This window comes from Cnephaeus nilssonii, assembly GCF_951640355.1.
Source record: "Cnephaeus nilssonii genome assembly, chromosome: 3".
Classification (NCBI taxonomy): domain Eukaryota; kingdom Metazoa; phylum Chordata; class Mammalia; order Chiroptera; family Vespertilionidae; genus Cnephaeus; species Cnephaeus nilssonii.
The window spans coordinates 53966758-53990528 of NC_137074.1; the positions used below are offsets into that span (position 1 = coordinate 53966758).

At 38.8% G+C, this 23771-nt stretch overlaps 2 protein-coding genes across 2 annotated transcripts in view; one reads left to right on the plus strand and one right to left on the minus strand.

The window, feature by feature from the left end:
• OSBPL11 (oxysterol binding protein like 11) overlaps positions 1-23771 on the plus strand; it is an 87417-nt gene that overhangs the window by 19411 nt on the left and 44235 nt on the right. The window contains exons 2-5 of the mRNA XM_079767176.1: positions 9924-9992; positions 14674-14849; positions 15931-16010; positions 18513-18689. Coding sequence (XP_079623302.1) covers positions 9924-9992; positions 14674-14849; positions 15931-16010; positions 18513-18689 — 502 coding nt within the window. The remainder of the gene's footprint in view (positions 1-9923; positions 9993-14673; positions 14850-15930; positions 16011-18512; positions 18690-23771) is intronic.
• LOC307097174 (high mobility group protein B1-like) lies at positions 8756-9559 on the minus strand. The gene has a single exon (XM_079767177.1). It carries the CDS (start codon positions 9463-9465, stop codon positions 8872-8874), a length of 594 nt encoding a protein of 197 aa, XP_079623303.1. The 5' UTR covers positions 9466-9559; the 3' UTR covers positions 8756-8871.

Below are 23771 nucleotides of genomic sequence, written 5' to 3' on the forward strand. Positions count from 1 at the left end.
CCTGGTCACCCCTAACTGCCCTCCCCTGCAGGCTTGATCGCCCCCAACTGCCCTCCCTTGCAGGCCTGGTCCCTCCCAACTGCCCTCCCCTGCTGGCCATCTTGTGGCGGCCATCTTGTGTGTTGGATTGACAGTCAATTTGTATATTACTCTTTTATTAGATAGGATAGAGGCCTGGTGCACGGGTGGGGGCCGGCTGGTTTGCCCCGAAGGGTGTTCCGGATCAGGGTGGGGGTTCCTTTGGGGCGTGGGGTGGCCTGGGCGAGGGACCTGTGGTGGTTTGCAGGCTGGCCACGCCCTCCCAGCGACCCAAGCGGAGGCCCTGGTATCTGGGATTTATTTATCTTCTATAATAGAAACTTTGTAGTCTTGAGCGGAGGCCAGGCCCGGCCAGGAAGCTTGGCTTCCTCCATCACTGGGGGCAACCTCCTGCTCTCTCCAGCTCCGTGGCCACGGCCATTTTTGTTGGGATTTATTTATCTTCTGTAATTGAAACTTTGTAGCCTTGAGTGGAGGCCATGGCCAGCCAGAGCGGGTGGGAAGCTTGGCTTCCTCCATTGCCAGGGAAACCCAAGCCTCCTGCTTGCTCCGTGGCCGCCGCCATCTTGGTTGGTTTAATTTGCATACTCGCACCTGATTGGCTGGTGGGCATGTCTTGTGGACATAGCAGAGGTACGGTCAATTTGCATGTTTCTCTTTTATTAGTGTAGATGACTTCTTATGTCTTCTCTGTCCAATACCCAGCGTCCAAGGAGGTCCTGTCCCTAGCAAAGGGACTCGAACCCAACATTTGGCGTAGTGGAGCAGGAGTCAAGAAGTGAGTACTCCAACAATTGGCACAGCAAGCAGGGTCAAGGAGAAACTTACTCCAACAATTGGCACAGCAAGCAGGTCAAGGAGAAACTTATTGCAACAATTGACACAGCGAGCAGGGTTCAGGAGTATATGCAGACTCAGGAGCGCGTGTTCCGACACCATGCTACCTTATTATTGGGTAGCATGTATGTCCCACAGGTCCCTTAAATTCAGCATAAGTTGGAACAAATCCAAACCTTCCTCTATGATTCAAATTTCTCTGAAGCATTACTATCTACACAGTGTTCTATCTGGAAATCTGGAAATTGCCTTTGTTCCTTCTCTCTCACCCTTATTCTCACTTTTGTTCTCTTTCTTACTTTACATCTAATCAATCAAGACCAATAACTTCAACCTCAATCACTATTTATCTTGTCCTTTTTTTTAGTGAACCTTGTATCTTCAACGAAATTCCTTTCATTTGTATGACAGGTAAAAACATAGTCTCAGTGTGTCTCCTTTCCAGTAGGAGCCCTTTTAATTGTCTTTTTCTTCAGGAGACATAGTTCTTTAAAATTATGGATTGGGGGTGGAGAAGAATTACCTTTTAAAAAAATTTTCCCATTCTTTTCAGTGGAAAAGTAATGCCGGGGTGATATCCAGCATCTAGAAGGGTTCAGGAATCTGGAGAAAGGCTGCGAGTAAATTAATAAAGAGACTAGAAATACAATATACATTTGTAATCCATGGGGGAGCCAGAGGAAGCTTAGCTGTAGTAGCTAAATTCTATCTCCGGACCCAGGGCTCTTTTTATTCCTACATTTTGCCCTATAGCAAAGCAGAAATACGTATCAAAGGTAAGGTTTAGTATACAGTAGGCATTGTCAGGTTGGAGGAAATGCCTTTGGCTGTTCAGCTGTTTGGCCAGCAGGAGGCAATAACATGTATATTGAAATGCCTTCAGCTGTCTGGTAACAGGCAATAATATATGCAGATCTTCAGGTTTGGGGAAATGCTTTGGCTATTCCATTAGGCAATAATGTTTTCAGCCCTGCTGAATATAGAAGCCCATCAACCTGAGGATTTCTTGCATTTATTATGACGTGCTGGAATTAGCCTCCAGCAGAAAAGATTTTCAGAGTGCTTTGCATTTAAAAGGTACTGGGTAATTGTGTTGAACTGAAATAAAAGGATTCAAAGCTGTTCAAAAATAGAGTAAAGGTGTGTGTGTGTGTGTGAGTGTGTGATGGAATACTACACAGCCATAAAAAAGAATGAAATCTTGTCATTTGTGACAAAATGGATGGTGCCTTGGGAAATAAGAGAGAAGGAGAAAGGCAAATACCATATGATTTCACTCATATATGGAATCTAAAAAACAAAAACAAGCTCGTAGATAAAGAGAATAGATTGGTGGTTATCAGAGGGGAAGAGGGTTGAGGGATATGTGACAGGGTTTAAGGGGGTCAATTGTACAGTGATAGATGATAACTATACTTTTGGGGGTTATGATTTTGTGATATATACCAATTCAGATTATAATGTGGTATACCTGAGACTTAGTTTAAAGCTATGTGTCTTCCTTAAGTCTGATAAAGAAGGGGAAACTAATAAATAAATATGTTATAGCAATGGAGATTTAGGAATTGAAGCAATAATTGTTAAGGCTTATCGAAGGAGATGAGCCTCAGATTAAATATAATAATGCCACTTGGCATAATTCAGTTAATCAACTGTTTTTCTGGACTGTCAGCTTCTAGAGCTAATCCCAATTAAATGTTAACAAATTTAAAAGATCAGAATATACACAATTTTTTGAGTGGTAGTGTTGATAAAGGACTGATGAAGAAATTAACCTTTTCATGACTTATTTTTTAGTGTATTAGTCTTTTGGAACATCATCTTTTACTTCATAGAACACAAAATAGGAGTATGATATAATCAGATATGGGGTGTATTTCCATTTTAACAACTAGATTTAATGCATATTAACAGGTATATTTAAAATATAAAAATTAGCACATTTTAAATGGGAGCAAAGCTTGAGTGTTAAAGGTATTCCATGATAACTCAATTATAAAGAAGTAGAGAGAAGAAAGGAAAAGAATGAACAAAAGATATAAGCTTATAAAGCTCTTTATTCTGGCCACCAGATGGCACAGTCGTTCCACATCAGCTGGTTGCACTGAATACAGAAGGGGAAGGATGAGAGAGGAGGGACTGCATAACCTGCTGTTCTAAAGAACAGGATTCTTAAATTGGTTCTTTGTAACCTCAGATATCGAATGTTTTACATAGTAAAAGCAGGCCAGCAGTTTATAATCGCATGTTCAAATCTCTAATTCTTTTGAGGCTGGCTTTATGTTACTGTCAAAGTATATCGTCTCATAATTTTTGTGAGAAAGTTAACTTTTTAGATATAACCATCAACAAAATATTAATAACATTAAAAACTGAACATACAACGTTACTGTACTGTGAAATATGAAGATATACTTTGATTTTTTTTTTAATCCTCGCCCGAGGTTATGATTTTATTGATTTTAGAGAGGCGGGTAGAGAGGGAGAGAGAGAAGGAGAAAGAAATATCGATGTGAGACAGAAACATTTATCAGTTGCCTCCTGTGCACCCAGACTGGGGATTGAACCTGCAACCTAGGTATGTGCTCTGGCCAGGAATCAAACCCTCGACCTTTTGGTGTACAGGACAATGCTCCAACCAAGTGAGCCACCCACTCGGGGCTACTTTGATTTTATTTAGTGAATGATGCTACCGAAATTGTACTTTTAAAAAGTTATTGATAGCTGTTAAAATAACTTAGATATGAGGAATACCTTTAGTAATATGAGAAACTGAACAAAGGTAAAGGAGATGAGGCATTATCTTTGATTGCTTTCAGATGCAAATTTTGTTTTTCTCAGTTGTAGATTTATTCGTCTTCTTTTTTCTGGTTATACTTTGAAGTTTTAAGAAACATTTTCTCCACATTACACATGTGCATTTGAAGAATACAAATAGTTCTAGAACCAAAGAAATTGAACCATAATTGAGTTGTTGTTTTTTTTAAAAAATATATTTTATTAATTGTTTACAGAGAGGAAGAGAGAGGGATAGACAGTTAGAAACATCGATGAGAGAGAAACATCGATCAGCTGCCTCTTGCACACCCCCTACTGGGGATGTGCCCGCAGCCAAGGTACATGCCCTTGACCGGAATCGAACCTGGGACCCTTGAGTCCGCAGGCCGACGCTCTATCCACTGAGCCAAACCGGTTTCGGCGAGTTGTTTTTATTACACACTAATACCTATGTAATGAGGCTTGGTGTAGAGATTTACATAGCATCAATAAATAAATAATATTTAAGTTATGGAGCTATAGGACAGAGTGAACAAAGAATATATTTTTAAATTGAGGTATAATTGACATATTACATTGTAGTATTTTTGGGTGCACAACATAATGATTTGATGTTTATATTACAGTATTGTGAGATGATCACCACAGTAAGTGCAGTTAACATCCATCACTACACATAGTTACACTTTTTTTTTTCTTGTGATGAGAACTTTTAAGGTCTATTTTTGGTAACTTTTAAATATACAATACAGTATTATTAACTACTAGAGGCCTGGTGCATGAATTCATGCACCACTGGGGTTCCACTGCAGGATCAGGCCGAAACCGGCTCTCCGACATCCCCTGAGAGGTCCTGGATTGTGAGAGGGCACAGCCAGGCCGAGGGACCCCACTGGTGCATGGTTGGGGTGGGGGAGGGAGGCGAGAGGTTGGCTAGCCGGGGAGGAACCTTGGGAGGGCTCCAGGACGTGCCCGGTCTGTCTCTCCCAGTCCCGATTGGCCAGACCCCAGCAGCAAGCTAACCTACCAGTCAGAGCGTCTGCCCCCTGGTGGTCAGTACATGTCATAGCGACTGGTTGACTGTCTGCCCCCTGGTGGTTAGTGCACATCATAGCGAGCGGTTGAGTGGACTTAGCATATCATTAGCATATTATGCTTTGATTGGTTGAATGGCTGATCAGTTGACCAGACACTTAGCATATTAGGCTTTTATTATATAGGATAGTCACCATGCTGTATCTTACATCCCCAGGACTTAATTATTTTATAACTAGAAGTTTGTATCTTTTACCCACCCATCCCCCAACCCACAAACCCCTCTGGCAATCACCAATCTTTTTTTTTGTTTGTTTATATATATATATTTTAATTGATTTCAGAGAGGAAGGGAGTGGGAGAGAGAGTTAGAAACATCAATGATGAGAATCATTGATTGGCTGCATCCTGCACACCCCCCATGGGAGATTGAGCCCACAATAATATGGAATCGAACTGTGATCTCCTGGTTCATAAGTTGATGATCAACTACTGAGCCATGTGGGCCGGACATCAATCTCTTCTTTGTATTGGAGTTCTTCTCCCCTTCTCACTTCTTCTCCTCTTCCTCCTCCTCATCCTCCTCTTTCCACATATAAGTGAAGGAATGTTTTGAGGACAAGAACAGTTGAGGGAATCTGAGCTATGTATTAAATATCTAAAACAGGAAGGGAAATTATTTTTGGGCAGAGTCCAGGGGCATTGGGATTCCTGTAGCCCCAAAGAACTGTTTAAGCCTGAAGACTGGGTAAGATGTGAGAGCCAGCAATTTAAGTATCTCTGCTTTTTCAAGTACTGGTGGAACTGAAAGAATTAACTTTGCTATGACCTGGGACTGCGAGTAGAGGAACTCTAGTAAAAACCCAAGGGGCTGTTTTTTGTTTGTTTGTTTTAAGAGAGTGTAGCTTTTTATTGAATGTGTTACAAAAGAGGTTTGGTCAAAAAGACCAAAGCCATGTCATCATCAGACTCCTCAGATTCTTCTGTCTTTGTTTCCACTTTCTACTCCTCAGCTGGGGTAGCAGTTTTAACATGTCAGAATCTATACTAATAAAAGGGTAATATGCTAATTAGAATGGGTCGACCGGCCATCTTTCAGATGTCCGACTTCCTTCTGGACAAAGCCATGGAGTTGAGGGCTGAGGCAGAGGCAGTTAGGGGCGATCAGGCCAGCAGGAGAGGGCCATTGGGAGCGAGATCAGGCCGGCAGTGGGTTAGAGGCAATCAGGCCGGCAGGGGAGGGCAGTTGGGGGTGAGATCAGGTCGGCAGGGGAGGGCCATTGGGGGTGAGATCAGGCAGGCAGAGGAGGGCCATTGGGGGCGAGATCAGGCCTGCAGGGCAGAGGCAGTTAGGGGTGATCAGGCCAGCAGGGGAAGGCAGTTGGGGGCGAGATCAGGCCAGCAGGGGAAGGCAGTTGGGGGTGAGATCAGGCCAGCAGGGGAGGGCAGTTGGGGCAAGATCAGGCCGGCAGGGGGGAGGGAGGCAGTTAGGGGCAATCAGGCAGGCAGAGGCAGTTAGGGGTGATCACGCCGGCAGGGGAGAGCAGTTAGGGGTGAGATCAGGCCGTTAGGGGCGATCAGGCAGGCAGGCAGAGGGGTTAGGGTCAATCAGGCAGGCAGAGGCAGTTAGGGGCGATCAGGCAGGCAGGCAGGTGAGCTGTTAGGAGCCAGCAGTCCCAGATTGCGAGAGGGATGTCCCCGATTGGAGAGGGTGCAGGCTGGGCTGGAGAGGGTGCCACTAGTACATACATCAGAACATCAGGCTGGCATTTTAGAAGTCGACACGCTTTATCTTCTTGAGATTAGTGACCTTATGAAACCAAAAGGACCTGAGCCGTTTTACTTAACATTAATAAATAGTGTCTTGCTAGCCTTACAATGAAAGAAAGATACAGAAAAAAACCACCCACATATTTAATCATGGGATCAATTCTCTATTTTCAGATTTGATCTTTATTTTCAAGCACTTTGAAGAAATGAGATGAGAAAGGCACCCCACATTGAGTTTAATCCTGAAGCACCCCCCTACTTGCTCTCCAGTAATAGCTGCTAGAATCTTAGTCAGTTTGGTTATTTTGTTTGCCTGAGAATGTCCTTATCTTCAACCTTTTTCATCTGTCATTCAGATCAATCTAAATCTTTTTGGGACTTTATTCTATTGGTTGTGTCAACTCTCCCTTGCTCTTTTGCCTTTGATGTTTTAAAGGTGGCTGATTGCCTGGCACTTCCAATTTCCGGGATGCTGGTTAGCTGAAATTTTACTAAATATGCTGTGTGTGACTCAGGGATAGTAGAGAAAATAAATGTTTAATATCCATTGCATTTTATGGTGTAAAGTTGAAACTTTAGAGTAGAGTAGGTACCTTTAAAAGTTCTTAATATAATTTGTAAAATAAAAAATGAAGCCCATATATAAAAAAGATATGTCAATATATTTTCCTAAGTAGAAGGAAACTTAAAATGTTGGAAAAGAAAGATCAGTGAGATATTGTATTTTCTATGAACTACTAAAACAGAACTTATCTGCAATAAATGAAAAAAGAGGGCAGAAAGTAAAGAAATTCAGTTGTAGTAAGGCTAATGATATAGGTCCCAAATAAAATCTTTCCAGTGGCAAGACTTGTAGTGAGCACTTTGCCTCATGCCTGTCTAGGTGAGGGAGTGGGAGTTAGCTGTCACACTCTTATCAAAAACAGGATCTTCATTGTGGGAGCCCAAGCAATCAGAGGCAGTACGGATTGGCCTCTTGTGTGTCTTATCAGAGTGAGGAAGCACTATTCGATATAGAGACCTTTTTTAGTTTATTCTAGAACCATAAGACTAGATTTTTTTTTCTTCAGCACTGAATTGTTATAAAATATTTTTATATTTACAGTATATCTGTTTATACTTACATAGTTTTATATTTATATAATGGTTTTATATTTGAAATATTATATAATAATTTATATTGGATTATACTTGTTTTGAAGAAATCTGGTACAATAAAGTACCAACCATATGAAATTTTGGGGCTTAAATACCTCTATTTGTTAATCTATAAATTTTACTTTTGAAGAAAGTTTGAAACATTTGTAGAACATATATGTCTATAGCTATTTTTTTAATTAAAAATTGTATTTACTTAGAAGCATTCAGAATGTCAACAAAATAGCTGCAACTTTTTTTTTCAATTACAGAGTGGTATTCAGTTAACATAACAACAATGATTATTTATAAGCTGCATTAGAGAAAAGTGAAGATGGAAAAACTACCATCCCCATATATAACTAATTTGTGCTGTGCACAAAGAACCTGCTTTAAATTTCTTTTTTTATTATTATTATTTTTTTTTATTTTTTTATTTTTTTTAAAATATATTTTATTGATTTTTTTTTACAGAGAGGAAGAGAGAGAGATAGAGAGTTAGAAACATCGATGAGAGAGAAACATCGATCAGCTGCCTCCTGCACACCCCCTACTGGTGATGTGCCCGCAACCAAGGTACATGCCCTTGACCGGAATCGAACCTGGGACCCTTGAGTCCACAGGCCGACGCTCTATCCACTGAGCCAAACCGGTTTCGGCCCTGCTTTAAATTTCAATACCAATTTACAACCCCCATACTGTACCAGGCAAGGTTAGTGGCTATTGAAATACCACCAGGACAGGGCTAGCTACAGACACATTCGGTAGTGTGTTAACTATACAAAATAAGACACTGTACAGTTTAAAAACAAACCTTACACAGCCTTACATTTCAATTTTTTTCTTTAAAAGGGGAGTGAGTTGTATGTCTCCAATATATATGTCCTTTTAAAATATGCCCTTCTTTTCCCTTCCCGTTTTTTAATCTAAGGTTTTTGTGTGTGTGTGTGTGTGTGTGTGTGTGTGTGTGTTTTTTCCTTGAAAGTACCAATGTGAAAGAAGGCAAAAAAGTTTAGACATTTTTTAGTAAGGAATCTGTGTTGGTTGTACTACATACATAATTTTGTCTGTGTTTACCAATTGTAAGATGTAATTTGTACTTTGACCAAGTATACAAAAACTTTCAAAATGTCTAATGTTTAGTGACTTGAAATAAAGAAACTCAATTCCCCCCCCCCCCCCCAAAAGAAAAATAAAATAAAATCAAAGGAGTGAGTTGTGTTCGGGGGGTTAATTGCTTTATAGATAAGGAAAAAAAACTGCGCTGGAACCAACTTATTCATCACCATCATCTTCTTCATCTTCATCTTTCTCCTCTTCCTCCTCCTCATCTTCCTCATCTTCTTCCTTTTCCTTCTTGCTTTTTTCAGCCTTGACAACTCCCTTTTTGGCAGCATCAGGCTCTCCTTTAGCTCGGTATGCAGCAATCTTCTTTTTATATTTCTCCTTCAGCTTAGCAGCCTTCTTTTCATAAGGCTGCTTGTCACCTGAAACAGTGTGATTCCACATCTCTCCCAGCTTCTTTGCAACATCACCAATGGGTAGGCCAGGATGCTCTCCTTTGATTTTGGGGCGATACTCAGAACAAAACAAGAAAAAGGCTGAAGGCGGCCTCTTGGGTGCATTGGGATCCTTGAACTTTTTTGTTTCCCCTTTAGGAGGAATGTAAGTTTTAACTTCTTGCTCATAACAGGCCTTGTGTACCTTTGCCATGTCTTCAAATTTTCCTTTCTCCTTAGCAGACATGGTCTTCCACCTCTCTGAGCACTTCTTAGAAAACTCGGAGAAGTTAACTGAAGCATCTGGGTGCTTCTTCTTCTTGTTGTGTTCCTCCTGGCAGGTTTGCTCAAAGAAAGCATGTGATGACATTTTGCCTCTTGGCTTCTTAGGATCTCCTTTGCCTGTGTTTAATCCTTTTCCTCAGCGAGCACACAGTCACCCAGTGCCCGGCCGGCTCGCACTTCTCCCGGCGCTGTCTCTATGGAGCTCAATGTACTGCAATCCTACCGCTATTTTTAAAACTATACAGCTGCCGAAACCGGTTTGGCTGAATGGATAGAGCGTCGGTCTGCGGACTGAAAGGTCCCAGGTTCGATTCCGGTCAAGGGCATGTACATTGGCTGCGGGCACATCCCTGGTAGGGGGTGTGCAGGAGGCAGCTGGTCGATGATTCTCTCTCATCGATGTTTCTAGCTCTCTATCCCTCTCCCTTCCTCTCTGTAAAAATCAATAAAATATATTAAAAATTAAAAATAAAACTATACAGTTAACTTCCTGATATTTCTTGTAATTTTCACTGACTTTGGCACTCTGATTTTTTGAAACAGTGATCATATGGAAAATGTATGCGGCTACTTAATGAAGTACACCAACCTTGTCACTGGGTGGCAGTACAGGTAAGTGTGATTATTCTATGACACATCATTCTAAGAGACCAGAATTAGGGATGGTAATTTTATTCTGCTATTACTAAAGTATAAAAATGTCTGGGAAACCTTTTAGGGAAGGGTTTATCATGTTTTCTAAAAGTCTGATGGCTTTCTTCTCTTTTTTAGAGGGTGGAGGAGTTGGCATCTTCCAAACGACAGCCTCCAAATGCCTCAGAAGTTACTATTATCTTAGAATTAGAATCACTTGTTTACTATTATCTTAGGATTAGAATCACTTGTTAATATTCCATTGCCTGTATATACCACATTTTATTTACTTACTTATCTGTCAATGGACTTTTGGGTTGCTTTTATCTTTTGGCTATTGTAAATAATGCCACTATGAATATTGCTGTATAAATATTTGAGTCCTGGATTTCACTTCTTTTGTGTATATATCCAGAAATGAAATTGCTAGATCATATGCTAATTCTATATTTAACATTTTGGGGAATCTCCATACCATTTTCCCTAGTGGCTACACCATTTTACATTTCCACCAGCAGTGCACAAGGGTTCCAGTTTCTCTACATCCTCACCAACACTTACACACTTATTTTCTTTCTTTTTAAAAAATAGTCATTCTAATGGGTGTGAAGTGGTATCTCTTTGTGGACTAAGAACACAGAACCTATTACCAACTTCCCCATCAGAGAGAGATCTCACCTTATTAATTTGGCTGCTGTAGGCCAACTTTAGAAAACTTTGCATCTTCCATTTCCAGACACCCTGGTACTGCAGAGATATACCAGGTCCTCAGTATGGAACATGCAGATTGAAGGATAAAAGAGGAACAGGAAGGTTAAGACCATGTTAAGGGACCCTAGGCTTTGTAGCTCAGTTTCTTCGGCATGTCTAGCCACATTTGTCCTTGTGCTACATGTGAAGCCTCTAACAAAAGCACTGCACCTGTGTCAGATATTCAAGACAGTTTCCCTGCAGGCCATGTTATTTTGACTAAGGGCAACTCAGAGCAATTTAGAACTTGACTTAGAGCAGTGTGGAGAAATCTGGCATGGGCATACTTATAACTGCTTGCTCTGTAATATATTGCCCTAGGAAAGTGCCCAGCAACAAGATCATCTTCTGAACCCACCTCCTTCCACCTTCAACTAAAATTCCTGAAGATGAGATAACTTCCCATTTGGCTTAGAAGTCTGTACATGCACTGAACATTAAAGCCCTGGGATGGTTGGAACAAAGCACATGGTTACCTTTCCTTCTACAATCTTGACTAAAGTTTATTCTTGTCATTATAAGATATACTTCTGAGTCAGCATATTTTTGGATTAAAGTTGCTTTTCATAATACTTCACATAAGTTGTGGGCTAAAGTTTAGTTATTTCCCCCAAACTGGCAGTCTTTGTTATTTTGAAATTGCGGAAAAATAACAATTTACTTAGTTGCCAATCTTAACAGTATTTTCTTTTAACAACTTAGGTGAATCTTCTGCAGGTGAAGATTTGTAAAAAGTTGAATCTTAAATTTCCCTGTCACACTTAGCCTTTGTTTCATATTTCCTTAGCTAATTGGTTAGGCCAACTGACTAAAAATGCCTCAATCATCGCTTCTCGGCCTTTTGGCTAAGATCAAGTGTAGTATCTGTTCTTATCAATTTAATATCTGATACGGCCTCTATCCGAGGACAGTATATTAAATGGATTTTTGGAATTAGGAGATGGAATAGGAGCTTGCTCCGTCCACTCCACACATCGACCTGGTATTGCAGTACCTCCAGGAACGGTGCACAAAAAATAAAAATAAGATAAAAATAAATCAAAATGCCTCAATCAAGAGTCTAGTACTCTTCTGGGAAAAATAGCTTTGTTAAGTTTCCTCACTATGCAGAATGCCTCTTTATCCCCTATCTTCATATCTTGTAAAATATCTCTCCATAGAAAGGATGAAGGGAGAATATTTGGATTAATCCATGTATAAAGAAAGATAGCCCCAAGTGCTCTATTATTGAAAGTGGGTTCATAGCATCAGCTTGGTGCTAGATAATCAGTTATTGGCTTAATTTGATAAATGGTTATCATTTTTCAGAAATAAAGTATTTTAAATTAAGTATTTACATTTTTTAGACATAATACTATTGCATACTTAGTAGACTGCAGTGTAGTATAACCGTAACTTTTATGTGCACTGGGAAACCAAAAAAGTTTGTGACTTCTTTATTGCAATGTTCACTTTAGTGCAGTAGTATGGATCCAAACCCTTAATATCTCTGGGGTACGCTTGTATTGGGAAATGATCACCATAGTAAGTGTAGTTAACATTCGTCCCATACATAGTTACACTTTATTTTCTTGTGATGAGAACTTTTAAGACCTACTGTCTTGGTATCTTTAAAATATATAATACAGTATTAACTGGAATCTCCATGCTCAGTCTCTTCTCAGTATAACTTTCTGTATGTCTAGGTGAGTGCCTCCCATGTTGTTAAAAAAGTGATAATGCTTTTGGATAAGAAATATGTGTTCATAACAAACTTTACATTTCCAAACATATTGTACTCTTTGAAGTGACTGCTTTTAGAAGAAGAGACCAGTCATTTTTATTTGCCTGTTGAAATAAATTGTACTTATTGCTTAGAGCAGTGGGAAGACATCTCTTTCCTTCCTTCCATTCTTCTTTGTTTGTTTATTCTATTAACTGCCTTGTTAAGATATAGTACACATACCATACAATTTCCCCATTTAAATGTACAACTTAATGGGTTTTAGTATATTAAATAGATTGCTTTCATGTCTTTGTCCATTTGGGCTCCTATAACAAAATACCACGGAGTGGGTAGCTTATAAACAACAAATGTATTTCTCTTGGAGTTTGGAATTCCAAGATCTGGGTGCCAGCATAGTCGGGTAAGGACCCTCTTCCAGAAAAGAGACAAGGAATGCTCTTGTATCTCTTTTATAAGGTTGCTAATCTCATTCATAAAGGTTCTGCCCTCATGACCTAATCACCTCCCAAAAGCTCACTCTCTTAATACTGCTATGTTAGAGGTCAGGATTTCATCCTAGGAATTTTGGGGGGACACACTCAGACCATAGCAGATTCACATGTGCATTTTACTTAGGACAGGTCTTATGTTTCAGGAATTTAAGATGGTGTCAGTGACCATCTTATGTTAATTCAAATAATCCTTTAAATCTTTGGGGAAATAAAATAACCTTATTACAAATGGACAAAACTTGACCGGCAGTTCACTATAAGTAGAATTATGAATGGTCAATAAAACACATGAAAAGGTATTTAACTCCTATAGTAATTAATGATATGGAAGTTTTAAAACTTTCAGAAATATTAAAATTAATTTATATTTTTTACCAAAATATGTGAACATAATTTATTTTATTTTACTTTTTAACATAATTTTTAAAATGAGAAGCATGCTTAAAGATGAACAAGAAAAACAATAGTTCTTTGCTTTTCCATCTCCCTTCTCAGGCAACTACTTTCAGCTCTTTTTGCTTGCTTCTTATTATTGTTGTTTTTACTTCCTTTTCCTGAATAAAAGGCTGATTCCATTCTCTCCCATTTTGAAATGGTTGCCGCATTGCTTAAGATAATATCTTCTAGGACCTTGAACTGGGTCAAATTGTTTACTGTTATAGAGCACATTAACATGTAGATTGCCAAACTGCTCCAAGTCCAAAGGTTAATTTTTTGAAATTGGAACTTTTTATATTTTTTAAAGAAAACAGCTGTTATATTCATTAAATTGGAATCTGAATTAATATATTTCCTAAAGCATTTAATCTAGAAGCAAATCAGAACATCAATTTCTTTTCCAAAGTGTATCAGTATTTCATCATTTAGTTTCAAGTTTCTTATGTTTCTGCATCTCCAATTGCAGCTTTTTCATTTTTAAACAGGATAAGTAATCTTTAGTTGTGACCTATTTAATGATACATTCACAAAATCTTTCTACCCTGACATTATTCTCATTGTATATTTTATTGATTAAATTTTAACTTAGATTCATTTTTTACCTAGCATTGAGTTAACCTCAAAACTCATGTTTTGATTTTTTTGCAATGAATTTTAAATAAAAATTCTCATTACCATTTGTCCTTGGGCAGTTTACCTTCCCTGTTAATGAATTCTGGAGAGAAAGCTTCCTCTGAAAGGATACTATATCTTTGTTTCCTTTTTGTAGTATCTGATATGCTGCTTTCCTATTAAATGCCCCTCTCTCTCTGCCTATCTCTCAGCTGGCTGTTTTATGTCTTTTATAAAACTCATTCAATTTGTCAATAATCTTCACTGCTAGGAAATTCAACCTAGTGCTTACAAGTACTTCTTGAAATACATTTGAATTTTAGTTTTTTTAATGGCAACAATTCCAAAGTGTGTAAGTGGTTAAAACTTGGTTTGCTTGCCCTGGCTGCTGAGGCTCAGTTGGTTGAACGGCATCCGCTGCACAGAAAGGTTGCTGGTTCTATTCCAGGTCAGGGCACATGCCTGTGCTGCAGGCTGTACCCCTAGTAGGGGGCATGTAGTAGGCAGCCGATGAATGTTCACTCTCACATTGATGTTTCTCTCTCTCTCAAAATTAATTAAAAAAAAAAACACTTGGTTTGCTTTAGTTTGACTAAGGAAAATGTTTAAAAATTATGACCTTTTCTTTTTAAACTCATTACAGATTTTTTGTTTTAAACAATGAAGCTGGGTTATTGGAATACTTTGTGAATGAACAGTCTAGAAATCAAAAACCCAGAGGTACTTTGCAGCTTGCAGGAGCTGTAATATCACCCAGTGATGAAGACTCTCACACCTTCACTGTAAATGCTGCCAGTGGGGAACAGTATAAACTCAGAGGTATGATTGAGATGCAAAAATTAATAGTGTGATCGTCTTTTTCCCTTGAGAAGTTGGTATACTTCCCTGCTTTCATTTGGGTTTTAGAAATAGAACTACTGTCATTGATGATGTAGATACAATATTCTAAACCTTGGAGTTGCTTTAAGAATTTATGAAATCTGTTTTAATAAATAATTTTTTTAGATGGGACAGTTAACAGGTCTGTTTAAGATTGACCCCTCTAAAATATTTGTGGAGATGAAACCCTAATTACTGAAAAATCTAAAAATACAGGCTTCTTTAAATGGTACTTTTTAATGTCTGCCATTGGTTAGTAGTTTACCCCTTTACTTGATTTGATTTGTGGTTTTCAGGAAGTAATGGACATAGTTGGGATTTATTAAAATGTTCATTTTCATTAAAATAAAATAGTTATATTTGTTTAGATAAATTTAATTTATGTAGAAGTTTGTGATTTTTATCTAATTACTATACATAAAGTATAATGATAACTTAGCTGAGCATGCTGCTTAAGATCTGAAAGTTTTAAATAAGAGGTTGTGGTGTGTTTTTTTTATTCTCACCGGAGGATATTTTTCCATTGATTTTTAGGGAGAGTGGAAGAGGGAGGGAAAGACAGAGAAACATCGATGTGAGAGAAACACATCGATTGGTTGCCTCCTGCACGAGCCCTGACCAGGGCCGGGGCCAGGGAGGAGTTGCAACCAAGATACATGCCTTTGACTGGAATCAAACCTGAGATCCTTTGGTCCACAGGCCAACTCTCTGTCCGCTGGGCAGAACCGGCTAGGGCTAAATAAGAGCATATTTTTATGAGAAACTTATGATATCTCAAGTGTCATATCCCCATCTAGCTGCATGTAATTTATCCTCCTTATGAAATAGCCACATCCAGCTACTGTGTTACCTAACAAGGTTGATGCTTGGGTCTCTTTTTTACCTCCCTGCAGTCAGGGACATTTGCTCTAGGAAGAGTAGTACCAGTCCCTGGTTTTCAATTATCTTTTCTTCCTGCTGTAGACAATTGTATTCCAAAAATAATTATAAAAGTGAGTAACTTATAGATTGTTTTTATCAGCCACAGACGCTAAAGAACGACAGCATTGGGTTAGCAGACTTCAGATATGTACACAACATCACACTGAAGCTATTGGCAAGGTATGTGGATTCATGTACAATATTAATGCACAGAAATGGGGAAAGAATTTTTTTAATTTCTTTTTACATTTTTAAATTGAGATGCTATTCACATACTCCTATGTGTAATTCCATAGTATTTTAGTACAGTCAAACCTCAGCTCCCGGATGTCTCCAGTTTCCAACAGTTTGGTTCTTGACCAAGTTGTTCATGGAAAAAATGTCTCAGTCTTTGAACAAAATGTCAGTTCTGGATCCTATCAGTCCTTTCTCGCTGATACATCAGCATAACAAAAGGCATCTCTCAGGCCACAAACAAAGGAGAGAATGCAAGTTAGTTTACTGCTAAACCTTGGGTATTTAACATCTCAGGAAATCCTGATGTGAATATTTTTTGGTTGTTTGTTTTTTTTCTTTCTTTTGTTGCTAGCAAAATGAACAATTAGCACAATTTTAAAACATAAAGCGGCCATCAAGTACTAATGTTGCTATGGGTGTGAAAAAAACAATGATCACAGGCAATTGAAGAGGTAGAAAAACTATTGAGTTGGATATACAAAAAGCAGGTAGCCAGTGACAGCATTTCAGAGGCAGTGAAAGATGCTGCATGAGTGCTGAAAGTGACTCATTTAAGGCAAGCATGGGCTGAGAATTCGACATGCTTGATTTAAGGTTATAGTAGGGGGCTGTTTAATAAATTTAAGAAAAGAAGTGTTTGTTTATAGATTAAGCAGTACTTAGACATGTACTGTATCAGTATTTCAGTATTTTGTAAGAAAGGTTAAAACAGGGAATCATTTGGGAGTCTGGAATGAATTAATTCAATTTACATTATTTCTAATTGGAAAAATTGTTTCGGTTTTTGAACAAATCACTTCTGAAAAAGCTTTCCAGAATGAATTAAGTTCAGGAACCAAGGTTCCACTATATATTTGCAGGATGTGCTACCATTGCAACTATCTAATTCCAGAACATTTTCATCCTCCTCCAAAAAACCTATATCCATTATCAGTCACTCGCTATTCTCACCTTTCCTAGCCACTGGGAAACACGAATTTATTTTTTATTTCTATGAATTTTCTATTCTGGGTATTCATATAAATGGAACCATGCAATATGTGGTTTTTCTGTGTGTATCTGGCTTTTTACACACAGCATGATGTTCTCAAGGTTCATCTGTGTCATTGCATGTATCTCATTTTATTCCTTTTTAATGGGTGAACAATATTCCATTGTATGGATATACCATGTTTTATTTAGTCATCCATCAGTTGGTAGACATTTGGATTTCCTGTTTGTGGCTATTATCAATAATACTACAGTGAACATTTGTATTTAAGTTTGGGTAGGGTATATATTTAAGAGTGGAATTACTGGGTCATGTGGTAGTTCTGTTTAATTTTTTTAAAATATATTTTTATTGTTTTCAGAGAGGAAGGAAGAGGGAGAGAGAGATAGAAACATCCACGATGAGAGAGAATCATGGATTGGCTGCCTCCTGCAAGTCCCCCACTGGGAATCGAGCCCACAACCCAGGCATGTACCCTTGACCGGAATCGAACCTGGGACCTTTCAGATCGCAGGCCGACGCTCTATCCACTGAGCAAAACTGGCTAGGGCTGTTTAATTTTTGAGGAATTGCCAAACGGCTTTCCAAAGCGGCTGAGCCATTTCACATTCCAACCAGCAATGTATGAGGGCTTCAGTTTTCCACAGTCTCGCCAGTGCTTGTTATCGTAATCTGGGTTGTGTTTTTTTTCTTATTGTTATAGCCATCCCAGTGGGTATGAAATGGGATGTCAGTGTAGTTTTTATTTCATTTCCTAATGACTAATGTTGAAAGTCTTCTCATATGCTTATTGGTCATTTGTATATCTTTGGAGGTTTTTTTGTGTGATTTTTTTAAGTTGAAAAGAAGAGTCTCAGTACTTGACATCTGAGTTTAGAGATATCTAAAAACTAGTATCTGGGAAGAATAAAGGAATCTATACCTAGGTGAGAGTTGGATTTAAAAAAATATTTTTTCCCCTCTAGTGTTTTTTCCCCATAAGTGAGTTTTAAAAAGTTGTTTGTGATTTAGGCCTACTGCACAGTCTTCAGGAAATTTGACATAAATACTTTACTCATACTGCAAGATTACAGTCATTGGCAGTGATCAGAAAGCACCAGTCTGTTTCAAATATACTTGCATGTTACATTTAGAAAATTTATGTTGAATATTGCTAAGTATACTTTTTGCTTCAATCAAGATATTTAAAAATCTGAAATTAGAAAGTTATTATTCTAATATTTATAAAATGTGAAAAAGTATTCTTGATAGCACACCAGGAATTAAGTTTCTAAATACATAAGTTTACTATGGGTATGTGAAATGCTTACACTTTGTGTGCCTTAAATTTATCAGTTTCAGAAATGTTCTTATAGTCAATTCTGAGATTAATTTAATTTTTAAAACTCATAGGTTCAGGGCTAGAGAGCCTAAATTGATTTTAAAAGGAATGATTTTCTTTGTTTGTCTAATAGAATAACCCTCCTCTGAAATCACGGAGCTTCTCACTTGCATCTAGTGGTAATTCTCCTATATCCCAGAGGAGGCCAAGTCAAAATGCCATTTCTTTTTTTAATGTTGGACATTCCAAACTACAATCAATGAGCAAAAGAGCTCACTTACCTCCAGACCATCTTGTAGAAGTCAGAGAAGTAAGTATGAATTGAAGTTAAGTTAAAATGCACAAATAATCTTACCTACTTGCTTTTATCACTAAAATTTTTTAAAATTCTGTTTGTGTCTTCTGGGGCTTTCAATGTTTCCCATCTAGTATGCTGAGATAGTTTTTAAGTCTTAATGATTCCCTGATTAGGGAAGGGAGTTGAGGGGCTGGGAGAAAAATTAAAAGGATTAAGAAGTACAAATTGATAGTTACAGAATAGTCCCAGGAATGTGGATTGCAGCATGGGAAATATAGTCAGCAGTGTTATGATGGCTATATGTGGGGCTGGGTAGGTGCTTGAAGTATGAGGGGGGTCCAACTTTGTGAAGTGTGTGGTTGTCTGGCATTATGCTATATGCCTGAAACTGGTATTGGTATAGAATGATATTGAATGTGGACTGTGATTGAAATTAAAAAAAAACATCAAAATATTTCCTGAATATATATGGTGTCCAAAGTTTTCTCAAGTCTGTCAACTGTAATAGCAAACTCATTTTTCAAAAGTCTGTATTTTTTATTTCTCAAGTAAAGGTACAGACTCCTTTAATGTAAAATTTAAGTCTAGTGGGAAGACTATCTGGCCAAACAAGTGACTCCTTTATTTGTTTGTTTGTTTGCTTGTTTATTTATTTATTTATCCTTATCCGAGGGTATTTTTTTTATCACTTATTAAACAGGCAACAGTTTTTAAAAATATATATATTTTATTGATTTTTCCAGAGAGGAAGGGGGAGGGATAGAGAGTTAGAAACATCGATGAGAGAGAAATACCGATCAGCTGCCTCCTGCACACGCCCTGCTGGGGATATGCCCGCAACCAAGGTACATGCCCTTGACTGGAATCGAACCTGGGACCCTTGAATCCGCAGGCTGACACTCTATCCACTGAGCCAAACCGGTTAGGCACCCGAGGGTATTTTTCCATTGATTTTTTTAGAGAGAGTGAAGGGAGGGAGGAGGGAGAAGGAGATAAATATCGAAGTGAGAGAGACACATCAATTGGTTGCCTCCCACTCGCCACCTGACTGGGCTGGGGATTGAACCTGCAACCGAGGTGCATGCACCTAAATGGCAATCAAACCCACAACCCTTTGGTCTGTGGGCTGACCCAAACTGGCCAGGGAACAAGTGAATCTTTTAAGATATATATGTATCTATAAATATATATAGAGAGAGAAAATCTCAAGTATACACAAAAATAGTTCAGTCCTTGATGTTGCCTTACCTCAACATTTGCCTCTTGCTTTTTCAAACCGAGTGCCAAATAATCCTATATAATAAAAGGCTAATATGCAAATTGTCCCCTCGACTGGGAGTTCGATCAGGAGGCGGTACCGGCTGGCCAACTGCCCACGGCCCCTCTCCCCAGCCAGCCAGACCCCACCCATGCACGAATTCGTGCACTGGGTCTCTAGTTCTAGATAATAAAGGATGAAGTTGTTAGGTTCTAAATATTCCAGGTATTGTTTGCTGAGTTAAATTTGATAGAGCTTATAGATAGCTATGTATTTGGCCTCACACAGATAATGTGATTGGAAATTAAAGAAATACTTTAATAGCCTTTTAAGTTAATTGTGGCTATTCTTTTAGTACTGCATGGAAACTTGACAGTGGTGGTCTCTTAAATGTTAGATGCAGTGTGAATATAATGTATGTCAGTGAACTTTTCATATTCTGTTATATGACAGTTTGTTGGTATGTTTTGCACTTTGAATGGATCCTAAACTATGCATAATTTTGTAATAGTATTATACATCAGTCATTTGGAAAGCATGAAGGTCTTGCAAATGTTGATCTATTTTGTCATTGTATAATATCAAAAATTCATGTTCATTAACATCGGCACCAATCTCATCAGAAAAAGCTTTCAGTATTGGGAAGCTGTTAAGCTTAGGGTGAGAGATAGGTTTTCCAAAATTCGAATTTTCATTTTAAAGCTCAGATTAAAATGGGCCCCTGAAATTAGAAATTTATTGTTCTAATTATAATTGGCAACAAATACTGTCAGTTTTTCTTTCTTCTTTTTTTTTTTTTTTTTTTTTTTGCTGTTGGTAGATCAGTAGGTCTCGAATTTACTTTGCAAACAAGACCTGTTCTATCTACCTTTCAATTTAGGAGGCTAAAAGGTGAGTCAGCTTGACTTCAAGGACTCTGTTTTCTTAGTCTCCAGTGTCAGTTTTTCTTGAAGCGAGTTTCAGGCTTATTTTTTTTTTTTTAATTTTGAGAAAATGTCTACCACAAACCACCAGGTGTGAATATCTGTAGATTCTAACAGTCATTCCATAAAGGAAAGACACTCCTGTGTTTCTCCTCTACTCTACTCCAGCACTCTACACTTCTGTACTTTGGTTACCAAATGTGTGTGGGGTTCCCCCACACTAAGCAGTTCTCCAGTTGTCTGTGGACACTAGCTGGGTATCCTACAATGTAATTCAGTTCTGACATTATCTACCTGAGATAGTGTCAGATCCACAAGACTGTCCCCACTTCACACGCCAGTCACAAATCCAGGTTGTCACCTGTGCTTCTGACAACCAGCTGAGGTTTCCACTACTCTTTCCTCAGGTATGATCATTTGCTAGAACAGCTTATAAAACTCAGACAAACAGTTTATTTACTACTAGAGGCCTGGTGCACAAGCAATTCGTGCACTTGCGCGGGGGTCGGGGGTGTCCCCTCAGCCCGGCCTGCGCCCTCAGGCCTAAGCGGCAGTTGGATATCATTAGTGCTGCTGCAGAGGCGGGAGAGGTTCCTGCCACCACCACTGCGCTCGCCAGCCATGAGCCTGGCTCAGGGATTCTGGCTGAGCAGCATTCCCCCTGCGTTGAGCGTTTACTCCCTGGTGGTCAGTGCGCATCATAGCGACCGGTTGTTCTGCTGTTTGGTCGATTTGCATATTAGCCTTTTATTATATAGGATTTTACTAGTGTATTATAAAAGAGTATAACTCAGGAACAACAAATGGAAGAGATGTGTAGGGCAAGATATAGGGTAAGGGGCATGGAGTGTGCATGCTCTCTCTGGTCATACCACCCTCCCAGTACCTTCAAGTGCTCATCAACAAGAAGCTCTCCTAACCTCTTCCTTTTGGGTTCTTATGGATGCTTCATTATGTAGTCATGATTGACTAAATCATTGGCCATTGGTGATTAATTTAACCTCCAGCTCCTGCTCCTCTCCTCCTGAGAAGGTGGAGTGTGGGCTGAAAAATCTCAACCTCTAATCACAGTGTTCCCTGGCAACCAGCATCTAGGTAGGGTGGGACTCACCAAAATTCACCTCATTGCCATAAATTCTAGTCTGTTGAATAGGTTTGTAATGAATAACAAGACACCCATTTCACCTTTATGTTCTGAAACTATTTCAGGAACAAAACCAAATATAACAAAAGACACCCCTATGCTCTAAATATTTAGGAAATTACCCAGGTTTAGTTTCTGTGTGCCAGGAAGGAGTGGGTGGCACAAACCAAACACATATTTCTTATTATGTCACACATCCATTCATGTCAAAATGGCTTTGAGATTCTAGAGTGATCCAGTTCTAGGAGGTTGTAATGCAAAGCTATAACTCACAGCTAGTTTGAAAGAAACTTCCCCCCCCCAAAAAAAACATATTTTTATTGACGTCAGAGAGGAAGGGAGAGGGAGAGAAGAGATACTAGCAGAAGCATCAATAGTGAGAGAGAATCATTTATCAGCTGCCTCCTGCATGCCCCACATTGGGGATGGAGCCCACAACCCGGGCATGTGCTCTGACCGGAAATCGAATGGTGACCTCCCAGTTCACAGGTCAACACTCAACCACTGATCCACGCTGGCTGGGCAGGAAACATTTTAATCAAAGTTCATGGATAAGTCTAGCAATAGATTAAGTAGCAGCTGGCAAAAGCAACTGAGAATAGTCATTGTGCTTGAACATGAACTTATTACTAAAGCTTTACTGAATTAAAATGACCTATGTTAGTATTTATTTTTTAGTGTTAGTGCTATTTATCAAATCACTCCATTCGGTGCATGCTTCATGCTGGTGCTATCGTATGCCCTAGGAGTAGCTAAAATAACCAGTCTAGTAACAAAGTCAGACAATTAAAATGCAAGTGATAAAATCATGATTCTAATTTGGTTTTCAAACAAACTAGATGCCACCTAAGTGATGTGTTACTGTTACAGGCACCAGAAACACCAGAAAAGGTATTGCAGTTGAAGGGAGAGAGCTGCCCCTCCTTGGTTCTTGTCAGTCTCATAGGAAGGAATTCAAACAAGTGACTCTGTGTTGTAGTAAAGCAATTTATTAAAAAGTAAACCAAGTGAACTTATTAAAGAATCAAGGGAAGCAAATCTGTTAAACTACATCTGGCCTAGATTGCAGATACCGTAGGTTTCTCGGCTAGCCGGAGAAGCCAGTCTGGTGGGGATTCAGGGGGTTACATATCCTTCTGTCTACAGGTTTCAGAATTCCTCTGCTGGATATCTTGGGCACAGATTAACTCCCAAGGTCTTCCTTTTACTTTATGGCTTTTCGAGAATTTATGAGAAGCATCTGGTGATTTTATCTTTAACAAGTCCCGAGACTGCTGCTTCTCTGTTTCAACAGTGAGATGAAAACTCCCTTTTCTCTCCTCCTTTCCCCCTCCTGCCTTAGCAGTTCAGGGTGATTGTGTGCTATGTATTCTCTGGAGAAGAGGCATTAAAACGCCCCCTTTCTTTCCTGCATTCTTTGGTTAACCATTTGTTCTCAAGATAAGTTTTTTTAAGCAAGCTGGCTGCATGTTTGGTCTTGTTTAATTTTCTTGTCTCAGTTTCCCTATTCCTCCTGCCCTGGAATTTTCCTAGCTTCTCACTCACCTGTAACTCTAGTATCACCATATTCACCATAACTGGCTACAAAACACTATTAACCAAGTTTTCAGCTTTCCTGAAGTTTTCTTTCTTGAGGAACTGGTTTCATAGGAATAATTACCAAAATAGCTTCACAAATCAGTTTTTGAATTCTTTGTAAATATATGATCAGCTCATTTGTTTGCTTTGGAAAGAGCCATTACCAAATTTTAACATTTGTGCTCTAATTA

Coding starts and splice junctions, on each gene's coding strand:
- LOC307097174 (XM_079767177.1), bottom strand. CDS start 9,465: ATGTCATCACATGCTTTCTTTGAGCAAACCTGCCAGGAGGAACACAAC.